The 22,362-nt window shown below is 43.7% G+C and overlaps 1 protein-coding gene across 5 annotated transcripts in view; it reads left to right on the top strand.

Moving 5' to 3' along the window:
* Positions 1-19,562, top strand: part of kif26ab (kinesin family member 26Ab) — a 67,283-nt gene extending 47,721 nt beyond the window's left edge. For 4 of the 5 annotated variants that reach the window (XM_085392560.1, XM_085392561.1, XM_085392562.1 and 1 more), the window contains 12 exons: positions 4,911-5,094; positions 8,165-8,377; positions 9,393-9,486; positions 10,125-10,387; positions 11,309-11,492; positions 12,225-12,384; positions 12,705-12,867; positions 13,692-16,944; positions 17,504-17,697; positions 18,540-18,563; positions 18,794-18,944; positions 19,031-19,562. In XM_085392560.1, coding sequence (XP_085248686.1) covers positions 4,911-5,094; positions 8,165-8,377; positions 9,393-9,486; positions 10,125-10,387; positions 11,309-11,492; positions 12,225-12,384; positions 12,705-12,867; positions 13,692-16,944; positions 17,504-17,697; positions 18,540-18,563; positions 18,794-18,944; positions 19,031-19,212 — 5,065 coding nt within the window. In that variant the 3' untranslated portion in view covers positions 19,213-19,562. Of the gene's footprint in view, positions 1-1,290; positions 2,209-4,910; positions 5,095-8,164; positions 8,378-9,392; positions 9,487-10,124; positions 10,388-11,308; positions 11,493-12,224; positions 12,385-12,704; positions 12,868-13,691; positions 16,945-17,503; positions 17,698-18,539; positions 18,564-18,793; positions 18,945-19,030 lie in introns of those variants that run through there. The other variant, XM_085392564.1, reaches the window with a different exon arrangement.
* The last annotated feature ends 2,800 nt before the right edge of the window (positions 19,563-22,362 follow it).

Raw genomic sequence — 22,362 nt, 5'->3', positions numbered from 1 at the left:
AGTGAAAAGCACACTGGTGGTAGCAGCAGTAGGGATGAGAATAATTACCGGTTGCACTGTCAGAGTGACCAATGCCGACATTAGTATTGTCTTTTACTCATCATCTGTTGCCAATCATTGCTCAAAGGGATTCGATGGTGGTGAAGCATGTAGAACTCTGTTAGGAGACAGTCCTAGCACTTTAAAATAAGCCCACCTCAGAAAAGCAAACACTGCAGAAAAGCAAAGGTAACCATGCTATGGAAGGGCAGAAAGGGAAGAAGGAAAAGGTTATGTGATATATCAAACAGCTTTATTACTGTACGAAAAATGTAGGTGGTGTTGGTTTTATTGTTTGCCTTCAAATTTAATCCAGCAGAGTTCATATAAGGGGCACTGTGTCAGAAGGAGAGGAGCCGATAGAGCTTTGTGCTGCATGTACTTTCATCTGGCAAGTCTCACACCCACTCTGTTTGCCGATATGTTGTAGTAGGCACTCTGCAGCCAAAGTAGCAGCCTTTCAAACAAGACTGGCTGGTTGGGGGGGCTGAGAGGGCTTACTGGTAAATTGGCAGCCCAGGGAATACAGGGTACTCTCACCCCAGCGCTCACCCACTCACATGCTTTCATTCCCCTTTTTACCCTTGACCATTGACTGACTGCATTCTCTCTTAGTGGCCAGCATAAATCTGCCTTTCTAAGAAGTCATTTGTTCATTGTCTGTCCTCTTTTTTTGTTTTGTTTTTTTTTTAATCTCCCTCAGCTTTCCAGTTTAGTCAGAGCATCATTCATTGAAGAAATCCATTTTTCTCCTCTTAAGTACATCCTTCCTTATCCTGTCTCGCTCCTTATGATTAATACCGCTCTCATTCTTCCGGCTAATTACATCTGTTAGCAACGACAAAAAATAAATAAAATAATACAAATATGTAGTGTACACATGCTACCCCAAAAACACAGGAACACACATGTACTCTCGGGCTCATGGATGCATACACTGTAGGCATACTAACCAAATCTGTTTGAAGTGTGGGACCCTAAAAGAAGAGAGGGCTCCTGCATGCATTAACTATTCATGTGACGTGTGGTGGGGTGCATGCATGTGTGTTTGTGCAGAAGGCTGAATGAGACAGTGAGTGTGTGTGTGCGTGTGGGTAGAGAAAGAGAGAGAGAGAAAGAGAGCACTCGCAAATTGCGCCGCAAGCAGCCAGCAATCGAGCGCTGACACCTCGTCTGGCAGTCGGAGGGAAAAGGGGCTGGGCTGAGGAAAGAAAGGGAGAGAGAGAGGGAGAGGTGGGAGGCAGGGAGAGAGGAGGGAATGTATGTATGTGTGTGTGTGGATGTGTGTGTGTGAGAGAGAGAGCCAGGGAAAGAGAAATAGAGAGAGACACGGCAGGACAGCTGCCAGAATTTCTCCGATTGCAGGAGAAGGACTAAGAGGTGGAACAGGAGCAGGAATTCTTCTCATTCTCAGCTACTCAAGGAAATCTTGCAGCCCAGCCAGGAGCGCTGATTATTTTCCCTGCCTTCTGCCTGTAAGCAGTAGAGCGTCTGGGAAGGACCGAGGCATAAGGATCTGTAACCACTCACAGCAGACAAGTACGGTGGATTAACTGGATGAGGGGAAAAAAGCAGCCTATGGGATGACTGAAGAATTGGATGCGAAGAAAAAGTAAAACTGAGTCGGAGGACAAGCCAAGTTTCTGCGGTTTCTGAACTGCGTCTGAACTTTTGCAGGTGAAGGAGACACGCAAGGAGTTAGAGATGCTTTCGTAGTGCATGAACACAGGAGGTGCACATCCTCATCCTAACCTCGTCCTCACCTTCTCTTAAGAAACTCTCTGGATTACACCTTCACTGCGCACCTACTGGTTTTCCTGAAGGGCACTCATCCTGCCTGCCCACCTCCACCCAGCCCCACCTGCCGCTTGTTCCATTCAGTTACTATGACGCCCACGCCTCCCACTCGTCGCTCTCCCTCTGCCCCCCGAGCTTCTCACAAGCCTCTGTGAAATTAAGTGGAACGTTGATGATCGTAGCGAAAAGGACCTCTGTGCCTTGAGTAGCAAGCAACCCCACCTCGCTGTGTAATTGCTGAGTGTGCCGGCGTAGCAAATGTGCAAATAATGGAGAAAAGTTACAACACGGACAAGGACAGCAAAGTTGAACTCTATCAGTTGCCTGTTTTTTGACTATGAGCATAAACTAGATAATGGATTGGAAAGAGCTGTAAGTATCTCACAATGTGTGCATGTCGGGGGGGGAAGCTTTGGCTCACTTTTCTAACATTCAACAGAATTCATAAAGCATGAGTGTATGTTCAAGTGTTTTCGGGCTTCACTTCCTCATACATATAGAGTCTCCTTTGAGCATTTTAGAGAAAGTTGTGAAGGAAAACAGCTTCATTAGCATTGAGATTGAGTGAACAGGTGGACAAGCTGTTGTGGGCAAAGAAATCTGAGCCTCTCTTCACTGCCTCTCTCTCTTTTTTTCCAATGACTGATCATATAGTTGTGTAAGGAGAGGAGAGAGAAATGAGAGGACGTGGGAGGGAGAGGTGGGGAGAGACAAGCAGTTTACCTGTGTACGTGTGACTGTGTTGAAAAAAACAAAGCCCTAGCATAATCATCCCTCACCTTCCATTCATGAACATGTGCACTGATTGTCATTGTGTTGCATGAATTAAAGCTCAAGGTTACAATCGCAGCTTTGGGCTGTGAACGCTACTCGCTGGTCAAAACAATTATAAATGAAGTGGAGTGGCTTTTTTTCTATGCTACTCTGTGGGTGCTGCTTGATTTCTATCTAAACTCAAAGAGAAGAGAGAATGAGGTGAGGGGTGAGAGAGGGAGAGAGGCAGAGAGAGACAGAGGGACAGGGTAGATTTATCTTGAATGAATGTGCTGCGGATGCCTCTCATAAATGCACGTACACACTCGCAGACTCGCGCCGCCACGTGTACTCTGCTATAGTTTCCCCTTTCTTTCTCTCCATCTCGCATTCATCTATTCCATCTCACTCCGTGTCACACGATCCGTCTCGCATGCTATCACACATAGGCAGCTCCCCGGGGAGCGGCTTCTCCTGTAGTCTTCTTGGATGCAATAATTATTCCATCAGCAAGCAGTGTGTTCGCTGATTGTGCTCTTGGGCTGTCACTGCAGGGGGTGTACAGTGGAGAGGGGAGGGGGTGGAGAAGAGGAAGCGGGGTGGGTTGTCACTCCAGGATACAAGGAGATAGGGACGAGAGGTGGGTTCTGTTTTTGGCAGCAGCCCACCTAGTCCTGTCCAGAGGAGCCCAGACCACAGCTAATGAGCTCAGGCTGGCCTTTTAGAAAAATGCTACTCACCAGGACATGGATCTGTTCCTTTTTGTACTCCAGATTTCCTCTTTTCTCCTTTTCATGTTCTCTATGTATTCTACCTCTCCTCAAAAACCTTGCTCTGCAGATTTTTCACATTCTATTCTCAACTTCAGGTCTTAATTCTCCGCGCCACACTTCCCTTCATGTTGACAACCGCCCCTTTGTCTTCCCCGTACTTCTCTGAAATCTGACTGCTTAAATGAAACCCATTTGAGTGCATTTGAATTACCTTTGGGTATTACTTTCCTTACTGACCTTGAATTACTGCCTGAGGTGTGTGTTAACTGATCTAGGGCAAAGCAAAAACTCGAACCACCTGGACCGGGGTCCCTGCAGGCCAGGCAGAGATATTGGTGTTGCCTATAAAGTTGAAGAAGTTTGCACAAAAAAGAATGACTCCTTCTGATTGTTCTATGGAGATCTTCTTGACTTTGAAAAGAGACCAGAATGACAGCGGAATTTAAACTGTGAAAAAGGTCAATTCACTTACAGAACTGGGTTCTGTTTGGTATCAGCAGAACTGTCATGTGACTATCTAGATATCACTAAACTAACATCTGATTATCGAGGTTGTTTACAACTTCCAAAATACATGCATGTTGTAGGTTTGTCTCAATAGAATAGAATAGAATAGAAAACTTTATTTGTCAATTTCTTCAAATGTTCTTGCCATACAAAGGAATTGAAATTACGTTTCACACTGTCCCATGCGCAGACATTGACAACAATAAAGTGCAGATGCACAACAAAAACAACCCTAACAATAAGGTAATAATACTAAATACTAAAACAATATGGGTCTTTTCTAATGCTTTTCTAGCTAACAATTACACATCAGGAGAACCTCAGTGCTCAGTATCTTGCCCAAGGATACTTTGGGATGCAGCCAGCAATTGAACCACAACTTCTTATTAGTAGATCATCTGCTCCATCTTCTGAGTCACAGCCACCCAAATGATGCTGTCATCATTGCTTAGCTGCAATGATTAGCAGAGAAGGACACAAGTATGCGGTAGAGGGAAGTGTTTCAACAGTCCTCAGCTGTCACATCCACGACAGTTTTTTTGCTGTGTTTGATCAAAATACGTGCATGTATTTCCTGTGGCTTTACAGTCTGCGTCTGGTCCCTTTGAGCAGAGAACCTGGTGACCATTTGTCTTAGAGAGCTGTTCTGCATAAAAACATAAAGGTGTAAGAGAATTCCACTTTTAGTTTAAGTCGAGAGCTGAAACATTATCCTTCTTGTTATGGGAGTATGAGTTGGGAGTTGAGGGAAAAGCATTTTTAGAGTGGAGAAGGGTTGGGAGTGGTGGCATAGTGTAACTCACCTCCTGACTTTGTTTACTTTGGCAGACTAAGAGCAGATTGTTGACCTTTATGTTAAAGTGTTAGCGTGTGGTTTTTGTCAAGGTAGACATTTAAAATCAATAACCTCTTGGTAGGGTACCTCCTCAAGAAAACATTACCTGAGAGAGAAAGAAAAAGGATTTGCTTAACTTTACAGCTTGGTAGTTTTCTAAGTATAGCTTTACTTTCAAGGCTTTTTTTTCCCCTTCCCACCTCCAGGGCAGCTCAGAAGCTGAATCTTTCCTCCAAGCGGAAGAAAAACCTGCCTTCCCTGCTTAACCCGCAAGAACCCTCCATCTACCCGACCAACTTCAGCGGTATCCTGCAGGTCTCGCCACCCCCTGCCCCACCATGTCTGCTCCGTGCTGTTTCCAAAGTGAAGGAAAATCCAGGGATGGGAAAGGTGAGAAAAGACACACACAGAGGCACCAGAGACAGAATGCTTTTAATGCACAACAGCTATACAACACGTGCTCTCATAAGCCACCATTCCCTTCCTCCCTTGCCCTGCAGAACTGCGTGCGCCAACATTTATGGATACACACAAACCCCTATTTGGAGGGTTGAATGCAGAGTGGCGACAGACTGGTCTGCAGGCAGCGTGCTGTCTGGTCCAGTCCATGCAGATGCAGCCAGATAAGCCTGCTGGAATGTCATGAATTCACTCAGTTTGTGTGACCAGCATTCCTCTCTGTGAACACAGAAAAGACAGTAAAAACTATAATTCACCAATCTGTGGTCACGTTAGCGTCAAGACTCCTAATTCCATTTTAGGTGCAGTGTGCAGTGTTGAAAGTCAGGCTGCCAGCGATAGAGCAGTCATTAAACAAAGCTGTATAAACACATCTCTCTTCCTTTGTGGTTTATTGGGTATTGTTTGTCTGAGCTGGCGTCCTGTATTTATAAAGCAGAAGAAGTCCCCTAACAAGATTAGATCCCACCTGGACAGGAAGTGCTCGCTTCTGTTGCCAGGTATCCAGACGGTTGAAATTTTGCCACATATTGTAAATCTCCCATTGACACGGGGACTTCATAAAAAACCTGTGCTATTAACAAGCCTACTCAAGCTCACACCTGATGTATATGATCCATCTGTGCCGTTTAAGCAGCTGGTTTTCAACGGGAGATCAGGATTTATGACATTTTATGATATTGTTCCAAGTCTGCTTGCACAGATTTTCAGGTTTTCTTATAGTAAAGTAAACAGATCTGTGTGCTTTCCTGGTTTGTCTGCCTCTCTTTCACCTGTGGAATCGCACGTGAAATAACATTTTCAGTCGCTTTCACGGCTTCTCCGGATCTGTTTCATTCGAATTCAATCAATGTTTCCAATCAGGTGTAGGTGGGTCACTTCCACTTCTCCACTTTTGACCTAGACACAGTTCTTTCAGGTGTAAGGAGCTGAGTGGACGGAGTCATGCCAAGCCTCACTAATGGATTTTGTGGGGAATCAAGGGACAGGGAACCAGGGGCCATTAGCACGGTGTGAAATACTACAGCCAATCCTCTGTGGCCTCCACTATCTGATCTCTGCCAACGTAAATAAAACAGGGACATTAGCTCACTTGGTAGCCTCTGTCTGGTGGACAGACATGTGGTTGTCATATATGGAAGCCCTGTTTAAATGACATAGCAAATCTAATTCACTCAACATATGCACTTGTCAGTCACAACAAGAGTCCCCTGTGGAGTATAAAGAGTGCTTGCACTTGGCCTGTGGTATCCAAGATGAATTCACTCAATGAAAGAAAGGGTTTTCCAGCCACATTGTTTGTGAGTGCAATATTAATATACGAGTCAGGGAAGAATGGTCCTTTTGTGTAGGCGTGAAGATGGTGGAGAGTCCTGAGCTGAGCAAAGCAGCCCTATGTCAAAAAGGGAAGAGAGTTGGTTGTATTTTAAGGGTTTTATTTCAGTGCCTGAGAGGCACCACTCCTTTGTCCCACACGCCATCAAACTGTTTAACTCCTCTCTGGAGGGGAGAGGGAGGGGAAACAGGAGGACAGAGGAGGGGGGAACAACTAAGCTGTAGTGCCTCTTCACCTCACTGTACAATACCTTGTGCAATACTTTTTGTAAATAGTCAACAGTGCAATAGACTCAATACTTGAAATGTGCAATTCACTTGCATTTTTATTTTTTATTCCTATTTATTCTATTTATCCCCTTTGTATATTTTATTTATATTTGTCTCTGTATTTATATATGTGTGTGTGTGTGTGTGTGTGTGTGTGTGTGTGTGTGTGTGTGTGTGTGTGTGTGTGTGTGTATATATATATATATATAACAATTCTGTAACTGTAACTTCGGTCGTTGCTGTGCTTTTTGGAAGTCGAATTTCCCAGAGGAACCCACCCGAGGGATTAATAAAGTTCTATCTTATCTTATCTTATCTTATCTTATCTTATCTTATCTTATCTTATAGGTACTTTTTTAACAAGCTTTAAAATGACTCTGGATTGAGTTCCCTGTCATGTATACTGTAGGACAGAAGCAATTCAGCTGATGTAATGTTAGGCGCAGCACTAAATACTCTGGGAGTTGACAGGGACTCTAAAGACTGCTAAACATATCCAAAGAGCCATTTCTGTTCCCTGTCATTCACAGATATATTTCCAGAGAGCCTTTGGAGAAATAGAAGTGGCGCTATCTGACCATCAGATTGTAAAGGAATATAGAGATGTCAGAATTTCTAAAGAGGTGTCATATAGCCTGACACACATAAGCACACCCACACAAACCACAAACTGTGCATCTATGCATTAGAGACATAGGTTGTCTGTAAAAGAGGTCCTACCACAAGGCATGAATGGGCATGTTAGTGAATCAACATCTTTAGATGCAAGATGCGATCATGTTTAGCATACCATGTTGGCATCAAGAACTATATGTTGACCTGGGGAAGGTGTTAAGAATCTACGCTCATTTTATAAATATAATATGTCTCAGAATATAGCAGGGTGGGTCACTTGACGGCCAGTCGTTTTGCAGGCAATAGAGGGAAAGGAGAGAAAAAGGAGAGTTAGGAGGTGGAACAACAGGCAGGGAGGGCATATGCTCCTGCACTCCCACGCTGGTGAGCTGTTCCTGGTCCAGAAAAAACAATCTCTAGTGGGATAATCCCCCAGCAGGGAGCTGCACACACACCAATTTCTAACATTTTCAGCTGTGACTTTCAATACTCACCTTGCTGCCTTTTACTAACACCATTAGCCAATGTGTTGACCCAGGGAGAGTTTCCATGGTAACTTTCAGTGTCCATCAGCTCTGACAAAGTGAACGTGATCTTAATGCACAAACGCTGAAGGACCTTCAGTTTGCAACTTTTATATTGAATGCCTGCCATATGTTTTTCCCGTCTCTTCGCTTAGTGCACTATAATCAAAATGTCTGTCTTTTTGTCGTGTTTTTGTGCCATCTCAATTTCTAACACACCGCTGTTCTCTCTTTTTGCTTATTTGATGTTGCTTTAGGTGAAAGTGATGATGCGTATCTGTCCGTCTCTGGAGGCTGCAGACTCCTCAGAGTCTCAGTCTTTCTTGAAAGTAGACAGTAGGAAGAAGCAGCTGACCCTCTACGATCCTGCGTCCAGCCCACACTCTAGTTCAGGGCACAGGAGATCCGCCACTGTGGCCGTCCCAAAGATATTTGCCTTTGATGCTGTTTTTACCCAGGATGCTTCACAAGTAAGGGCCAGTCTTTGTGTATGTGTGTGTGTATTAGAGCAAGAGAGCTATTTTTCTATTTGTTATCAGGGAATTCAGCCTCTCAAGGGCAAAGGGACGTCTTTATACTTGCAGGGTGTGACCAGAGGCTTAGAGAAAAAAATGCCTTTCTTGGGTCAAGGGGCATTCTTAGCAACATGGGCCTAACAGCTGGGCTTTTAAGCCCTCTACGGAATGATTTGAATCCACTCCACTTATATCTAACCACTCCTTTCATAGGACAGCTATATCTAACCTCAGCCATTTGGAAGACACAGCAGGCATAAGTGCTGAGATCAAAGTCAAAGGTCAGATATACAGTATGTTTAGTACATGTGACTTAGGAGCGGATCAGATTTGCTCTCTTCTCATATTAAGACAAACACCAAAATCTTTTAAGAGAATGACTCAATCTGTTTTTGCTCAAAGACAAAATTAACAGAAAATCCAAGGTACGGTAATCTGAAGTATTGTTTGCATGTCGCCATGGTGCAGCGAACTCTAAATAACTATGACAACAGAGTGTAGGATGTCATCACCTGTGTAGGATATCCAGAAAAACCTCAGATTTTTTGCCTACTTTGAGCAATTTTTTAAAATTAAGTAAGCTGCTGATGGCTAAAGACTAAATGTTTCTGCTACATAGTTGAGGCCAAGCTGCTAGATTGTGCTGCTGGGGCAGCACTGCTGGTGGCTAACAGTAACAACAAGCTGTTCTGCTGTTAGAGGTCTTGTTTGCTGTGTGATGTATGGGAAGGGGCCTTTGCTGCTGAAGCCTTGCCCCAGAGGACCTCTGCTGAAACAGATTGCCTCGACATGCAAGACACGGAAACAGACATTAACAAACAAACACACACGCACTTGAGTGATGAAAAATACTGAAACTAATAACATGAATTGGTGTAAGCAATGCCAAATGCTCACTGTGCCTGTTTTACAGTGTTCCTCGAATTGCAAACTGACTGTGAAGGGCCTGTCTCTTTGTGTTTTTCCACAGGCTGAGGTGTGCTCAGGGACAGTAGCTGAGGTCATCCAATCTGTGGTGAATGGTGCAGACGGCTGCATCTTCTGCTTTGGCCAAGTAAAGCTCGGTAAGCTTCTCCACTGGCAACAGATTAGAGAAGTGCCTTTGTTAGCCAAAGAAAACTCTCATTGCTCTTTGTTAGCTACACTTGATGTCCACAATTGGCTTAGCGGTGCACTGGGGTGAGTCAAGGAATGGGTGATTGAAGGAAAAGGAATGGATAGTGAGTCTGGTGTGGGGGTGAGGGGTAAAGTGCTGCATTCAGGCTTCAGGGCTCAGTCTGTAATTAAAATCTTAGTAATTGGCCTGGCCAGTGTTCTTAGGCTGAAGGGCCTGCTTTTCTCATGCAGCTGTTTCCAGTTTCTGTAATTCTGTGCAGAATGACTGTGTCTGGAACAGGTCCCTGGATTAGCATTTGATTTAAAAGAAAAAAGTTATTATTATTTTATTTTTGCCTTTCCAAATATTACCTCAAATCCTTCACATCTGCCATTATTAATTTTTTTTCAGCACCATTTGTTTAGCAGAATAACCCTTCAGAAAATATCCAATGCCAGTGCCTATTTCTTTGTGAACTTCAGGCCTATTTCAGACAGGTTGATAAAAGAAGCAATTTTATTTTGAACATATAGTGAGTGCAGCCGGCTTCCACACACAAGGCAATATTTTTATCCCCCCCCCCCCCCTCCTTTCTTACATCCTCAGGCAAGACATACACCATGATTGGCAAAGACAGCTCCACTCAAAGCCTAGGCATTGTGCCCTGTGCCATTTCTTGGCTCTTCAAGCTCATCAACGAGCGCAAGGAGAAGACGGGCACGCGCTTCTCAGTCCGCGTGTCTGCAGTGGAAATCTTTGGAAAAGATGAGGAGCTAAAGGACTTGCTGTCTGAGGTGTCGTCCGGCAGCCTGCAGGAAGGCCAATCCCCGGGAATCCACCTGAGAGAGGATCCCATCTGTGGCACTCAGGTGAGAAGTGTTCCATCTCTCCACTTTTTCTTTGTTCACTGATCCTTTCATTCTCTCTGTGGGTTATAAAATATTAGTCTGACTGAGTATTGATCTTTTACTGTCTAGGCTCTAGCTCTTTTTTTCCCCTCAAAGATGTTTAAAGTTCTTCGAGTGCAATGTGTGTATATATATGTGTGTGTGTTTTTATCTCCCGTGACTTCCTACCCTACCTGCTCTTAAAACCCTTGCTTTATATTTTCTACCCAACCCTTCTGTGGTATTGATGGCTTTCTTCTTACCTTTGTATTGACTCTTCTGTCAGCATCCGTCAGAATCTATTACTGATGTATTAGTGTCAGCCCTCTATAATGCCATAGAAGTATTACTGGGTGTGTGTGTGTGTGTGTGTGTGTGTGTGTGTGTGTGTGTGTGTGTGTGTGTGTGTGTGTGTGTGTGTGTGTGTGTGGTGGGAGTGGGAATAGCAGAGGGGGGTTGTGACTGTATGTTTGAAGGCTCTCACAGGTGTTGCTGTCAGATGTTGTTTTTGGGGGATATGCATGGACTCTAACTTCAAAGGGTGTGCAGTACTATGAATCTCCCTCTTGCGCTTTCCTTCAGCAGCTATGTGTGCCTTCTCTCTTCTGCCTCCTCCTTCCTTTCCTTCTGTATCCCACCACTGCCATCATCACATCATGTTGAGGTGAAGAGCCCCTGCCTCCTGCTCCACTATTACCTCTCCTAATCCTCCCCCCACTGTGTGCATATCTGCTGTTTTAATAGCCCCTGAGACCCAATCTAATGGGCAAGAAATGTGTGGCAGAGTCCAATTAACTGGTTACCTTCTCTTTCTCGTTTCTCTCTGTCTCTCTTTCTTTTAAACATCAGTCCTTTTTCGGATACCCTGACCTTATTCTCTGGTTTTCCTTTCCCGCCCTTCAGCTTCAAAACCAGAGTGAGCTTCGTGCCCCAACTGCTGAGAAAGCCGCCTTCTTCTTGGATGCAGCCATTGCTGCCCGGAGCACCAGCAGACCGAATGTTGATGAGGACGAGCGACGGAACTCCCACATGCTGTTCACACTGCACATTTACCAGTACCGCATGGAGAAGACTGGAAAAGGGGGAAGTTAGTATTATTGCATTACTACTGCCCTGCAGCATAGGACCAGAAAGTTGTCCCTTCAAATTTATAGTAGAAAATTATAGAGTGAACCATGCGCAAGCAGCCAGATTAGTGAATGAAGTCCACACTTGCTCTAAAAAGTACTAAAATACAAGATAATCTAGATTAAAAGGCGCCTCCATTTAGTTATCACTAATTGTTGTTGGGTTTTTTTTAAAAACATAAGCTCTTTAGATGGCTAAGTGGATTTGATCGCACTTTAGCTTTTAATGGAAAATCGCAGGCTCTTTTTTGCGTTTGATGAATTCATTCTGGTCTCTGCAAAACAGAAATGTATTTGCATGCTTGTAATACATTGTGGTTAAGAGTAAGTAAAGCCTGCTGGTTTATGAACAACATCAATCACCAACAGGATAATGTGTAGCTCTGTGATTTACAAGGACAGACGCTGGCATTCGCCCTGTCTGCATTTTTAAATTATTCGATGGGGGACTGTGTTTCTAATTGTCAGTAGATTCTCTCGTTTTACGTGTCTCACCAAAGGAGACTCCTTGTTGCCATGAGTTACACATCTGGTGGAGGTTTAGCAGTCTGGCTGCAGTCTTACTCATAAATAATCCAGACAGCTCAAACACAGCTATGCCACTCCTGTCATCAGGGCACTTTGTACAGGCAACTTACTCCACATAGGGAGTGTCTGTTTTGCTCACCTGGTTCTTCTTCTGCCGTTGGCAGTGTCGGGTGGACGAAGCAGGCTGCACCTTATTGACTTGGGGAGCTGCGAAAAGGTCCTGAGTAAAAGCAGAGATGGAGGAGGAGGCTTGTGTCTTTCCCTGAATGCACTGGGAAACGTCATAATGGCTTTAACAAATGGAGCGAAGCATGTACCCTACAGGTGAGAACACCAACATGAGGTTTTAGAGTCGGCTGCGTTTTAGCTTCCAAGAAACTGTATCTATATGTTAATTGTTTCAGGCAAGTCACCGCATGTGTTGTCAACCTTGCAGGTTTTTCTGTGCGACTGTTCAGTTTGTTTAGTTAGCTGCACAACAGCTTTCACTGGGGTTGCACAAGATTATATTGTAGTTACTCAAGTATGAAAAGATTAATGACTTGTCATTTGGGAGTGTTTTTCAGCTCGGAGGATTTAACGTGCCTGCCCCAGTAAAATATTACTGGGCTGTTTGCTAATAACAATGTAAATGCTCCCTGTAGAGACAGCAAACTGACAATGCTGCTGAGGGAGTCCCTTGGCAACATCAACTGCAGAACAACTATGATTGCCCACATCTCAGATTCCCCAGCCAACTATGCTGACTCGCTCACCACTATCCAGCTGGCATCCCGGATCCACCGAATGAGAAAGAAGAAATCTAAGGTACGGCATGTAAACATGTGCAGTAACACACTGATAAACCGATGAACAAGCAATATGAAATTCCAGTGACACCACTAACGATGCATTTGTATAATTTAAGAACTTATTATAATCCTTATAAATCTTAATAAAGCTCCATTTAATGTTGCTCATTGTTTATAAATGATAAATGAAGAGTAATCGTTATTATTAAACATTATTTCATCATTAAGTGTTGCTATTGTAGCAATTACATTCCTAATGTGCATGCGTAACTTTAATTACCTTCATCATAAATCACAGCATTATTAAAGTCCTTAAATTTGTCTTCCTCGTGTAATTTTGGAGCTATTTCGCAAATGAATGTGTTAATGCTCCCACAAATGAAATATTATTAGTGCAGTAAGTCAGAGCTAGTTTCTCTCAGCTCCTCAGCACATAATCATGTAATCAATACCACCACCTAAGGAAGTGTGTGATGTATTCCCTTAGATTAGGGAAATATATGCTCCAGATAATTAGGTGAAATGACAGCATGTATTTATTTAGTCCCCATTATAATTATGATGCAGGCCGCAGACAACAATTTGCATTATTGACATTAGTTTCTGTGGGGCTATTGATGTGCACTTTTAACCTCTAGATAAATATTGACCGGTAATATTATAGGAATTAAAATATGCTCTGAAATGGATTTTGCTGCAAACTAGTAAGATATGAATCTGCTCTAAATTATAAGAATTAAAGTGATTTTGTAAATTGCAAAGTCTATTATGTTAATTTTCCTTTTATCATTTTGTGAGATCATTTACAGATCTCTACTCTGTTCTAACTTGGTTTTGCAGTATGCATCTAGTTCATCTGGAGGTGAAAGCTCGTGTGAGGAAGGGAGGATCCGGAGGCCCCCCCACCTCAGGCCTTTTCACCCTCGGACAGTAGCCCTGGACCCAGACCTGCCCTGTTTGCTCAGTGACCCAGAATACTCCTCTAGTAGTGAGCAGTCTTGTGATACTGTTATTTATGTGGGCCCTGGGGGAACTGCAATCTCAGACAGGGAGCTTAGTGACAATGAAGGCCCACCTGCCTTTGTTCCAATTATCCCTTCTCTGAACAAGAAGAAGTCTGCAAAAGAGGGCCCTCTGGACAGAGACCATTTCTTTAAATGCAACACATTTGCTGAACTGCAAGAGAGGCTTGAGTGCATAGACGGCAGTGAAGAACCTACTGCTTTCGTTGGAGAGGGAAAACGATCCCAGGCTAGCCCCAAGATGGACAAATCTAAAGAGAGCCAAAGCTCTGTTTCACCAAAGACTGTAGCAAATATTTCTTACAACCAAGAGGGTATCTCACCCAAACAATCTCCTAAATCGGTCCCCCCGCAGCCATCTTGCAGTCCCAGTGCCAAATCTAAAGTTGACAGTGCCAAGAGGCAATGCATGCCTGTGGAAAGGGTACCATCAGAGAGTGTTCAAAATGTTTGCAGGACCAGGGCTGATGGTGAGAAGGCCTTGGTTTCAGAAAACAAGGTTAGTGCAAACAAACTGGCACCTGCCGCTGCCCCACCTACTGAACCTGTGGTGAGAGAGAAGATTTACTCCAGCAAGAAATCCTTGCCAAAGCCAGCCCCGCCTCCTTCACAGCAGAGAGAAAATACTGACAATGAGGAAAGATCAAGCACCAGAATGCCACCTGTTGGAATGAGCCACCAAGCTGCGAAAAGAAGGGATCCGTGCACTTCGCCTTTACTTAGAGCTCCGGTGGAGGTGTGCCAGGTACGCTCGACGTTGAGGGAAAGATGTCTGGACCGGGACATCCTTAGAGCGACCGTCACCCTGCAGCAGCCTGTGGAGCTGAACGGAGAGGATGAGCTGGTGTTCACTGTGGTGGAGGAGCTATCTATAGGCAGTATAGTAGATCAAGGCCGGCCATCGAGCATTATTAGCTTTAACAGTGACTGCTCTCTTCAGGCCCTGGCCTCTGGTTCTCGACCTGTCAGCATCATCAGTAGCATCAATGATGAATTCGATGCCTACACATCAGCCGCTGGAGGGTCAGAGGTGAACATTTCAGTGGTCACAGCCCCTCAGGAGGGAGGAATGGCGTGTATAGACAGCAGAGGTTCATCTATCAGTTCTTGGCTGAGTGAGGTTAGTGTCTGCACCTTGGAAAGCGAAGGGGCTCATTCCACAGACGTCTTCCTTCCACAGGCCAAACACATGGGCCCAGAGGCCACCGTTTACTTTGACTCCCTGGATATGTTTAATTGTGTCTCCTCGCCTAGAAATGCCAAGAACTCCCTAAATGACAGCGGATTTAGTTTTTCTGAACTAGACAGTGATAGCGCCGCCTCAAGCAAGCTGTCACTGACAAAGTGCCCCCCATCACCAGAATCAGCAAAAGGCTCCCTAAAATTTACATCTAAAATAACTAAAGCTCACTCGCTTAGCTCCTCCCCACAGGGCCCAACTATAGTCCACTCCAGTCTTCCCAGGAAGATTAAACCTACCTCATCTATCTCTCATAGCAGCAGCAGTAGCAGCAGCAGCAGTAGAGAGCCACTAAGGCAAGAGGTTAAACAGGAAGATCCTTGGAAGTGCATTGACAACCACTCTGAACCTCAATTTTCTGACTCCAGCAATACCAGCAAATTTCTCAGAAATCCCCCCAGTGGCATCCCTTCCAGCAAAACGTCCAGCAACACCAACAGTGTACCTCGCTCTCCCAATGTGCAGGGGTCTACCTCAGCCCAAAGGGTGGTTGATGGCTGTGAGAAATCAGCCAGCAGGAATCCACCCAGCAAAATGCCTCAGCTGAGACGAGGTGCCACCACCCTGGGAACAGTGCCCGTCATTCATTCCACCACGGACTACAAGGGAAGCCAAGATATTGTTGCATCTGCCACAAGCCTTAAATTTTCCTCTCTGGGGAAAAACAAGGCCAACTCACAGAAAGCGAGCAATTCCGCTAAACCCGACTGCACCATGCCTCCTCCTCCTCCAGTGAGAAAATCCAGTCTTGACCATAAAACGAAGACACTGCTGCCCCAAAGTGCCTTAAAGACAGCATATGGGGAGGCAGGAAGGACCTATGGAGCGAGGGCGGCTGTATCAGAAGATGAGCTTGAGGTATGCCACAGAGTAGACAGTTTCAAAACCTCCAGCCTCAACACGGCCAAAGTTACCTCCAGTTTGAAGGCCAAAGGGCCTAGAGGAGAGGCTGGGCAGCACTATGGCAGTCAGATATCACTGGAAAGGTGTGAAAGTCTGTCCTTATCAGGTTCCAGAGCTGCGCTTAGTAGAGAGAACAGCGGGGCAAGTCTTGGCAGCAGTAGTAGCAAATCAAGCAAGTCCATTTCGCGATTCGGTATTCCCAATTCATCCAGCGCTCCTATTGCTTCCTGTCCATCCTCCCCAAGTGGAGGAAATGTCAGCAAACCTGGACAGGTAAAAGCTTCTGTAAATCCTAGGTCATTGGGAGCTGTTAATGGTTCTAAGGCACGTTCACTATCAGCCAACAGCTCCAAGGGCTTAAGCTCCTCCACAAAGTCTTTGGCCGCCCCATCTACCAGAAACACTAATGCCAACCTCCCTCCTTCTGGACGGACATCGGCTCCTCGGACCACCGCTGCAGTCACCAGCAAGCCTGGAAGAGGCACTATCATGGGCACAAAGCAGGCCATTAGAGCTGCAAATAGCCGTGTGAGTGAACTGGCAACAGGCAACATATCAGGAAAACACGTGAAAGCTTCAGCAGACTCAGACAGTGGGAATGACAGCGGGGTGAATGTGAGTGATGACAAATCCCCAGTAGCCATGCTGCCTTCTCCATACAGTAAAATCACAGCACCCAGGCGACCTCAGCGCTACAGCAGTGGCCACGGCAGTGACAACAGCAGCGTGTTGAGCGGGGAGCTACCTCCGGCGATGGGACGCACAGCTCTGTTCTACCACAGCGGTGGCAGCAGCGGATATGAAAGCATGATCCGTGACAGTGAAGCCACAGGCAGCGCTTCCTCTGCCCACGACTCTATGAGCGAGAGCGGCTTCTCATCTTCAGGGAGAGCAAAGAGCTCCAAGTATCCCAAGAAGAGAGCAAACGGTGAGAAACTAATTTGGGATTTCGGGGTTTTACAAGTAATCTAGAAATGGGTAATATTCACAAATATTGTGATATACATTTCGTGGCACACACCCGAGTAATAAATATGTGCTGTCTCAGAGGAAATCAACCATAAATTTGTGGATCCATTGTTATTACAACCACAAATGGGCATTTCATCGGATTTTGTTTCCTTCTGAATCAGCAGCATGCATAATTCATACGTAGAGTAAATGCGAAAAACGTTAATGAATGTTTCAGACAAGGCATCTTTGATGTGTGTATTGATCAAATAAGAGTTGAACATGGGGATTTTTATGTAGGCCATTGTCTCGTGTATAACTGTTTCAATTCATGTAGGATAAACCAACCTTTTGAATCCACATATCTCATGAAACTCTTATAAGTATGCAGTCGCCACAGCTCAACCAACCACTGTAAAGCCTTGCATCACTTTATATCTCAGAGTGGGATTTATATATTTTTTTCTATAGATCCTGGCAAATGCTGCTGTTGTATGTTAGCAATCTAATTGGTGCCTGTCTGCCTGGTGCTTTAGGCTTCCAAAGAAGACGGCTAATCCCAGCACCCCTGCCAGACACAGCATCTCTGGGGAAGAAGGTGAGCACAGCAGGTCAGTGGGTGGACTTGCCTCCTATGTCTGGACCACTGAAGGAACCCTTTGAGATCAAGGTGTATGAGATCGACGATGTGGAACGGCTCCAAAGGCGCCGTCAGGAGGAAACCGCAGAGGTGAGCAGACACAGGTCACAGCTGGCTTGTTTTGCTGGTTTAGTGGTTCATCTTTCTGAACCCTGTTTTGGGTAAAGTGAAGTCTGGGTTGATGCCGTGTAAATCCCACTTGCTAAGCCTTAGCAGCATTTTGCATCTGCAACATCAATGCCATACATTAAGATACAATCACACTGACTTGCAGTGTGGGAATTTCTTAGCTCCCTTCTCCCCAGCTTCTTTTTAAAGAACAGGACAGGAATAATATGTCCCAGACGTCTGACCTTCAGCCAGCTCTGTGGCAAATCCTGGAGTTAAAATGTCTGCGTCTCCAGATTCCCAGTGCTTGGTATTTTGGCAGCACTCCTTGGGAATGTCAAGAGTTCAGTAGGCAATTACCAATGAGGGTTAATTGGTCTGAGTATGACTGATTACTCGCCTCACTGCTGAATGTGATGGTGATACGGTGGGGTGTAAAAATGAAAAAGAAGACTGCGGTGAAAAGATTGGTCAGAGAATGTGCGATGATTGCGAGGACACCTGACACCGACCCAAATCAGCTCAATGACAGCAGTCATCACTGTCTGCATTGCTGACTCCTCCTGGGTCATTAACTGTTTCCATGAAGTGCAGCTGGAGGGGGATATTTTTAAACTTATACATATGAAATCAATGACAGGAGGTAGTCTGATTTACTTTTCTCCTCATCATCAATGTCAATTTAGTTCTTTTACTGTTTTTTGCACCTATTACAAAATTCCAGTTAAAATCCATTGCAAACAGAATATGTTTTAATATATAACACTCTGTCTTGTCCAACATACTAACTTGTTTTATTGGTTTTTTTCCAATCCCGTGTTCAGCAACCATTCCAAGACGTTGACAAGGTGAGCTCGTTTTTCAGAGAAACTGATGTTTAATTAAAAGCAGCACAGACTGTATTACCAGCGAGCCAAATGTGACATACAAGCAGTATATTATCTGTTTGACTTTATTTCACGTTTATCAATGAAGTTTACTGATAGCTTCCCTTTTTTATGTAATGCAACCGTTTGAACTTTTTAACTGCATTTTTGATAGTTACTTAAATCAGTATAATCTGTCTTTTTCCCCTCAGGGCCTGCTGTATTTTAACAGTAAGCTGAAGATGCTTGAGAGAAGGCAACAGCAAGTGAAGGAAGTGAGGGCAAAGCATCAAGTGTTATTGGAGGAGCTGGAAGACACGAAGGCCCGACTGATGATGGACCCCAGCAAGTGGATAGGAGAGTGTAAGTCACTTCCTTTGAGAGTAAGATGACAAATAAACTTTGGTAGCAGACAATGTAACTAAATCCTGCTTTCCTCATTCCAACAGTTGAGGTGGACCAGAATTTGGATAAAGAATCTCCAGAGTATCTGGAGGCCTTGACACAGGCCACAGAGGAGCTGGAGTTCTGCGTCAACCTGTGCAAGGCCCGTGTCATGATGGTGACGTGCTTTGACATCAGCATGTCAACACCTGGCACTCAGGAGGGGCTACGTGAAGTCGAAGTCTGAGGACAAAAGTAAGTAGGAGCGGGAAAGGAAAGGAAATGGAAGTGAGAAGAAAAAGAACGATGAAATGTAGCAGTCAGTGTGTAGAAGTCCCTGGGAAGAAGAGCAAAAGACGGAAGTGAGATGAGAGTGGATCTTAACATGTAAACAGAGGAAATCTTGACCACCTAGCTACAGTGCCTCATTACCAGGACACGGCAGAGGAATGACACATGAGCACAAACGCTGTTGCCTCTATGGCAAAGCAGTGGCCATCACCTACTCAAGAGTCAATGAACAACACCTGGAAGTGCCTTTTTTATTGTTTTGTTTCGAGTCGTTATTTTTCCTATGGCGCAGGTATCTTAAGCGTACCTACTCCCTGAACATATTGCTTTTAAGAAAAATATTTTATATTCCATTGTATAGTGTATTAAATGAATATGTGATGTGTACAAATGTCCTTTTTATGGGGAAAAATAAAGTAAAAAGAAAAAAGCAATAAGCTAATGTTATTGCTCTCCCAGACTGCCTTTTCTCTCGTTTCAAACCTCAGTCAGCATTTTATCCATGATCATTCAGCCTCCTGCGCCTTATGTTAACTCTCTGGTTCTGTAGTTTTCTAAATTTTCAAACTGGACTATGTTATTTCATCAAGGACTGTATTTGCTGTCATCACTCATCTCCTGCCAGCTGTCCTGTGAAAGCTGCTTGCAGGGTAGAGTGAATGTTTCTTTTTCTCCTCCAGTTGCCTTGTTCAAAATGGGTCTCAGTGGATGCACTTAGGTAGAGCAGCAGTTTTGTTGTGGGAAGGAGAGTTTATTCAAACTGTGCTTGCCCGTGTTTATCTCACTAAAATAAAAGTTTAAGCCAAAACATATCAATCAGAGGGGCACTGTGATGGACGATAAGTGATTGTTCTTGATTCAGCCATTCTTTCTGGTGCCTCAGTATGTGGTCATGCAACGTAACCTTCCCTCCACTCACCTACAATGATCATATGATGACTGGTTACACTTCTACCGGTGCCCATCAGTGAGCCCACTATTTCTCTAAATGGGCTTTGACTGGGGGCTTTTTATATACTGTAAAATAAAAAGGAGCACTGATGAGCACAAGTCAGCCAGTCTGTTAGACACTACTTCTTTTTTAAGTGCTACCAAGCCTCAGCTCTATGCATTCCAATACATTTACTGCAACTACAATAAGAACCTCATTACCGAGTAAGGGCAACCACCTAGTTTGTTCTCTTTTGTCCCTACTCTACTAATCTACTAATTATTGACGTTGATCTAATGTCTCAAACGAAGACTGCAGAATTTCTCCATGAAACGATACAGTGAAAAGCAAAAGATTGCGGCATTATTTAGCAAAATCAATCATGGCATCAGCTCTTCATGGCTGCCAGAATGTGCTTATGAATCAAACAGCTGACACGGAGACAAAAAAGATGATTGGTGAAAATGATTGTTGAGAAAAACAGACTGGCTTTGACGTATCTTGCTGTGTTTGACTTCTATATCTATGACAAATACGACTTTGTTTTCTTTGTTTTACAAAGATGGACTATCTCAGGCCCTCTCTGAAGATGCTGCATGAGATTTTTAATCACTTTTAAGAATGATTTCTACTCCATTTTTTACCATTCTAATTTTTTACAATAATTTCTGTGTGTTCACTAATGTGGGGTTATGCTCATGAATTAAAGAACTATTACCAAACCAAGACCTTTTTTCCAAGAAATTATTATATGTAAGGTCATATTTCATATCAAAACCCATATTTTCTAATACCTTTCTTTTTGTATAGGATTTTCAGACCCTGTGTATAAATGTACAATATGGCAGCTTGTGTTTTACTTTTACAGTACTTGTGAATAAAATGTTCCTTCCTACCGATGATTCGGAGTTGACTTTTTTCACCCTTTCATGTGTTTAATACTATTTATTCTACAATTATTTTCACAAAATTCCAAATAAATACCTTTACTACAGTGGTAGCTTAAAACAGCAACTAACCAGGAGAAACCTTTGCCACAGGATTACAAAACTAGACATGGCACACTTGCCCTTTTGTTTTATGTTTGTTTATTCAGCATCTTCTCTTTTAAAATGAATGCGTGTAGAAAAAAGTGCTTTAGTGAATGAGCAAGTTGTTACTCTATGGAAGCCCGTTTCCGCCACAAAAAAAAAAGTATCCGTAACTCGAAATTTTGAGAAAAGTAACTCGAAATTTCAAATCAGCGCTGCCGAGCAGTAATCTATGTGAATGACGTCATTTCCTTGTTACCCGGAAGCTGAAGCCCTCAGGTACAAATGCTACAGCTAAACTACCGGTATTACAGCCAGTCATTAGGGCACAAATTGCTGAGTATTTTCAGCTTGGCTTCACAAATGACTTGTGTTATTAGCTGAATCACATGGCGTTACTATCAGCAAACGTACTCTCGAAAGCGCTAATTTGTTGCACATTCCTCTGAGCCATATCCTTCCGGATAACAAGAAAACAATGCCAGTCACATAGATTAATGATTGGCAGAGCCAACTCGAAATTTCGAGTTACTTTTCTCAAAATTTCGGGTTGATAACCTCGTTCAATTTTGAGTTACGGATTTTTAAAAAAATATTTTAATTTTAGTGGCGGAAATGGGCTTTCATATTACTCAGACGTATTCAGAGTATAAAAGCACTATATAAGAACCAGTCCATTTACTAGTATAGATCCATATACTTTTACATTCACATTGCTAATGATTTTTTTCCACAAAATAAAAAATCACACAACAGACTGTATTGTCCTCGTCTAATGAAAGCATTGATATTATTGTAACATCACCAAAGCACAGAATTTGTAGCACAAAGGATCAGAAGGCAGATCTGAAGACAGAAGGGGGTGTAACCAATAAAGTGGCTCCAGTGAATCTAGATTGACTTTATAGAAACATCTATTTATAAGTAGCAATCCTGATAATATTCAACATCTTCTTTCTCATGAAATCCTTATAAATTAAGGAAAAGTCCATTATACTGTTCCCTGAAGATTACAGTCCGCTATTATTTCCCCCCTTTTGTTGACAGGTAACTTAGCCGACTCTGCACTGAAATCATTTTCAGCAAAGGTCTAATTAGCCTGGAGATGAGAGTACCTGAGCAGATCATAAAACCGGTTCAATTA

This window comes from Rhamphochromis longiceps, linkage group LG19 (assembly GCF_057381845.1).
Source record: "Rhamphochromis longiceps isolate RC_006_pf linkage group LG19, R_longiceps_female_GT1.1, whole genome shotgun sequence".
NCBI classification, from domain to species: domain Eukaryota; kingdom Metazoa; phylum Chordata; class Actinopteri; order Cichliformes; family Cichlidae; genus Rhamphochromis; species Rhamphochromis longiceps.
The sequence above is the reverse complement of the archived record's forward strand: the minus strand, read 5'-3'. Positions and strand labels throughout refer to the sequence as shown.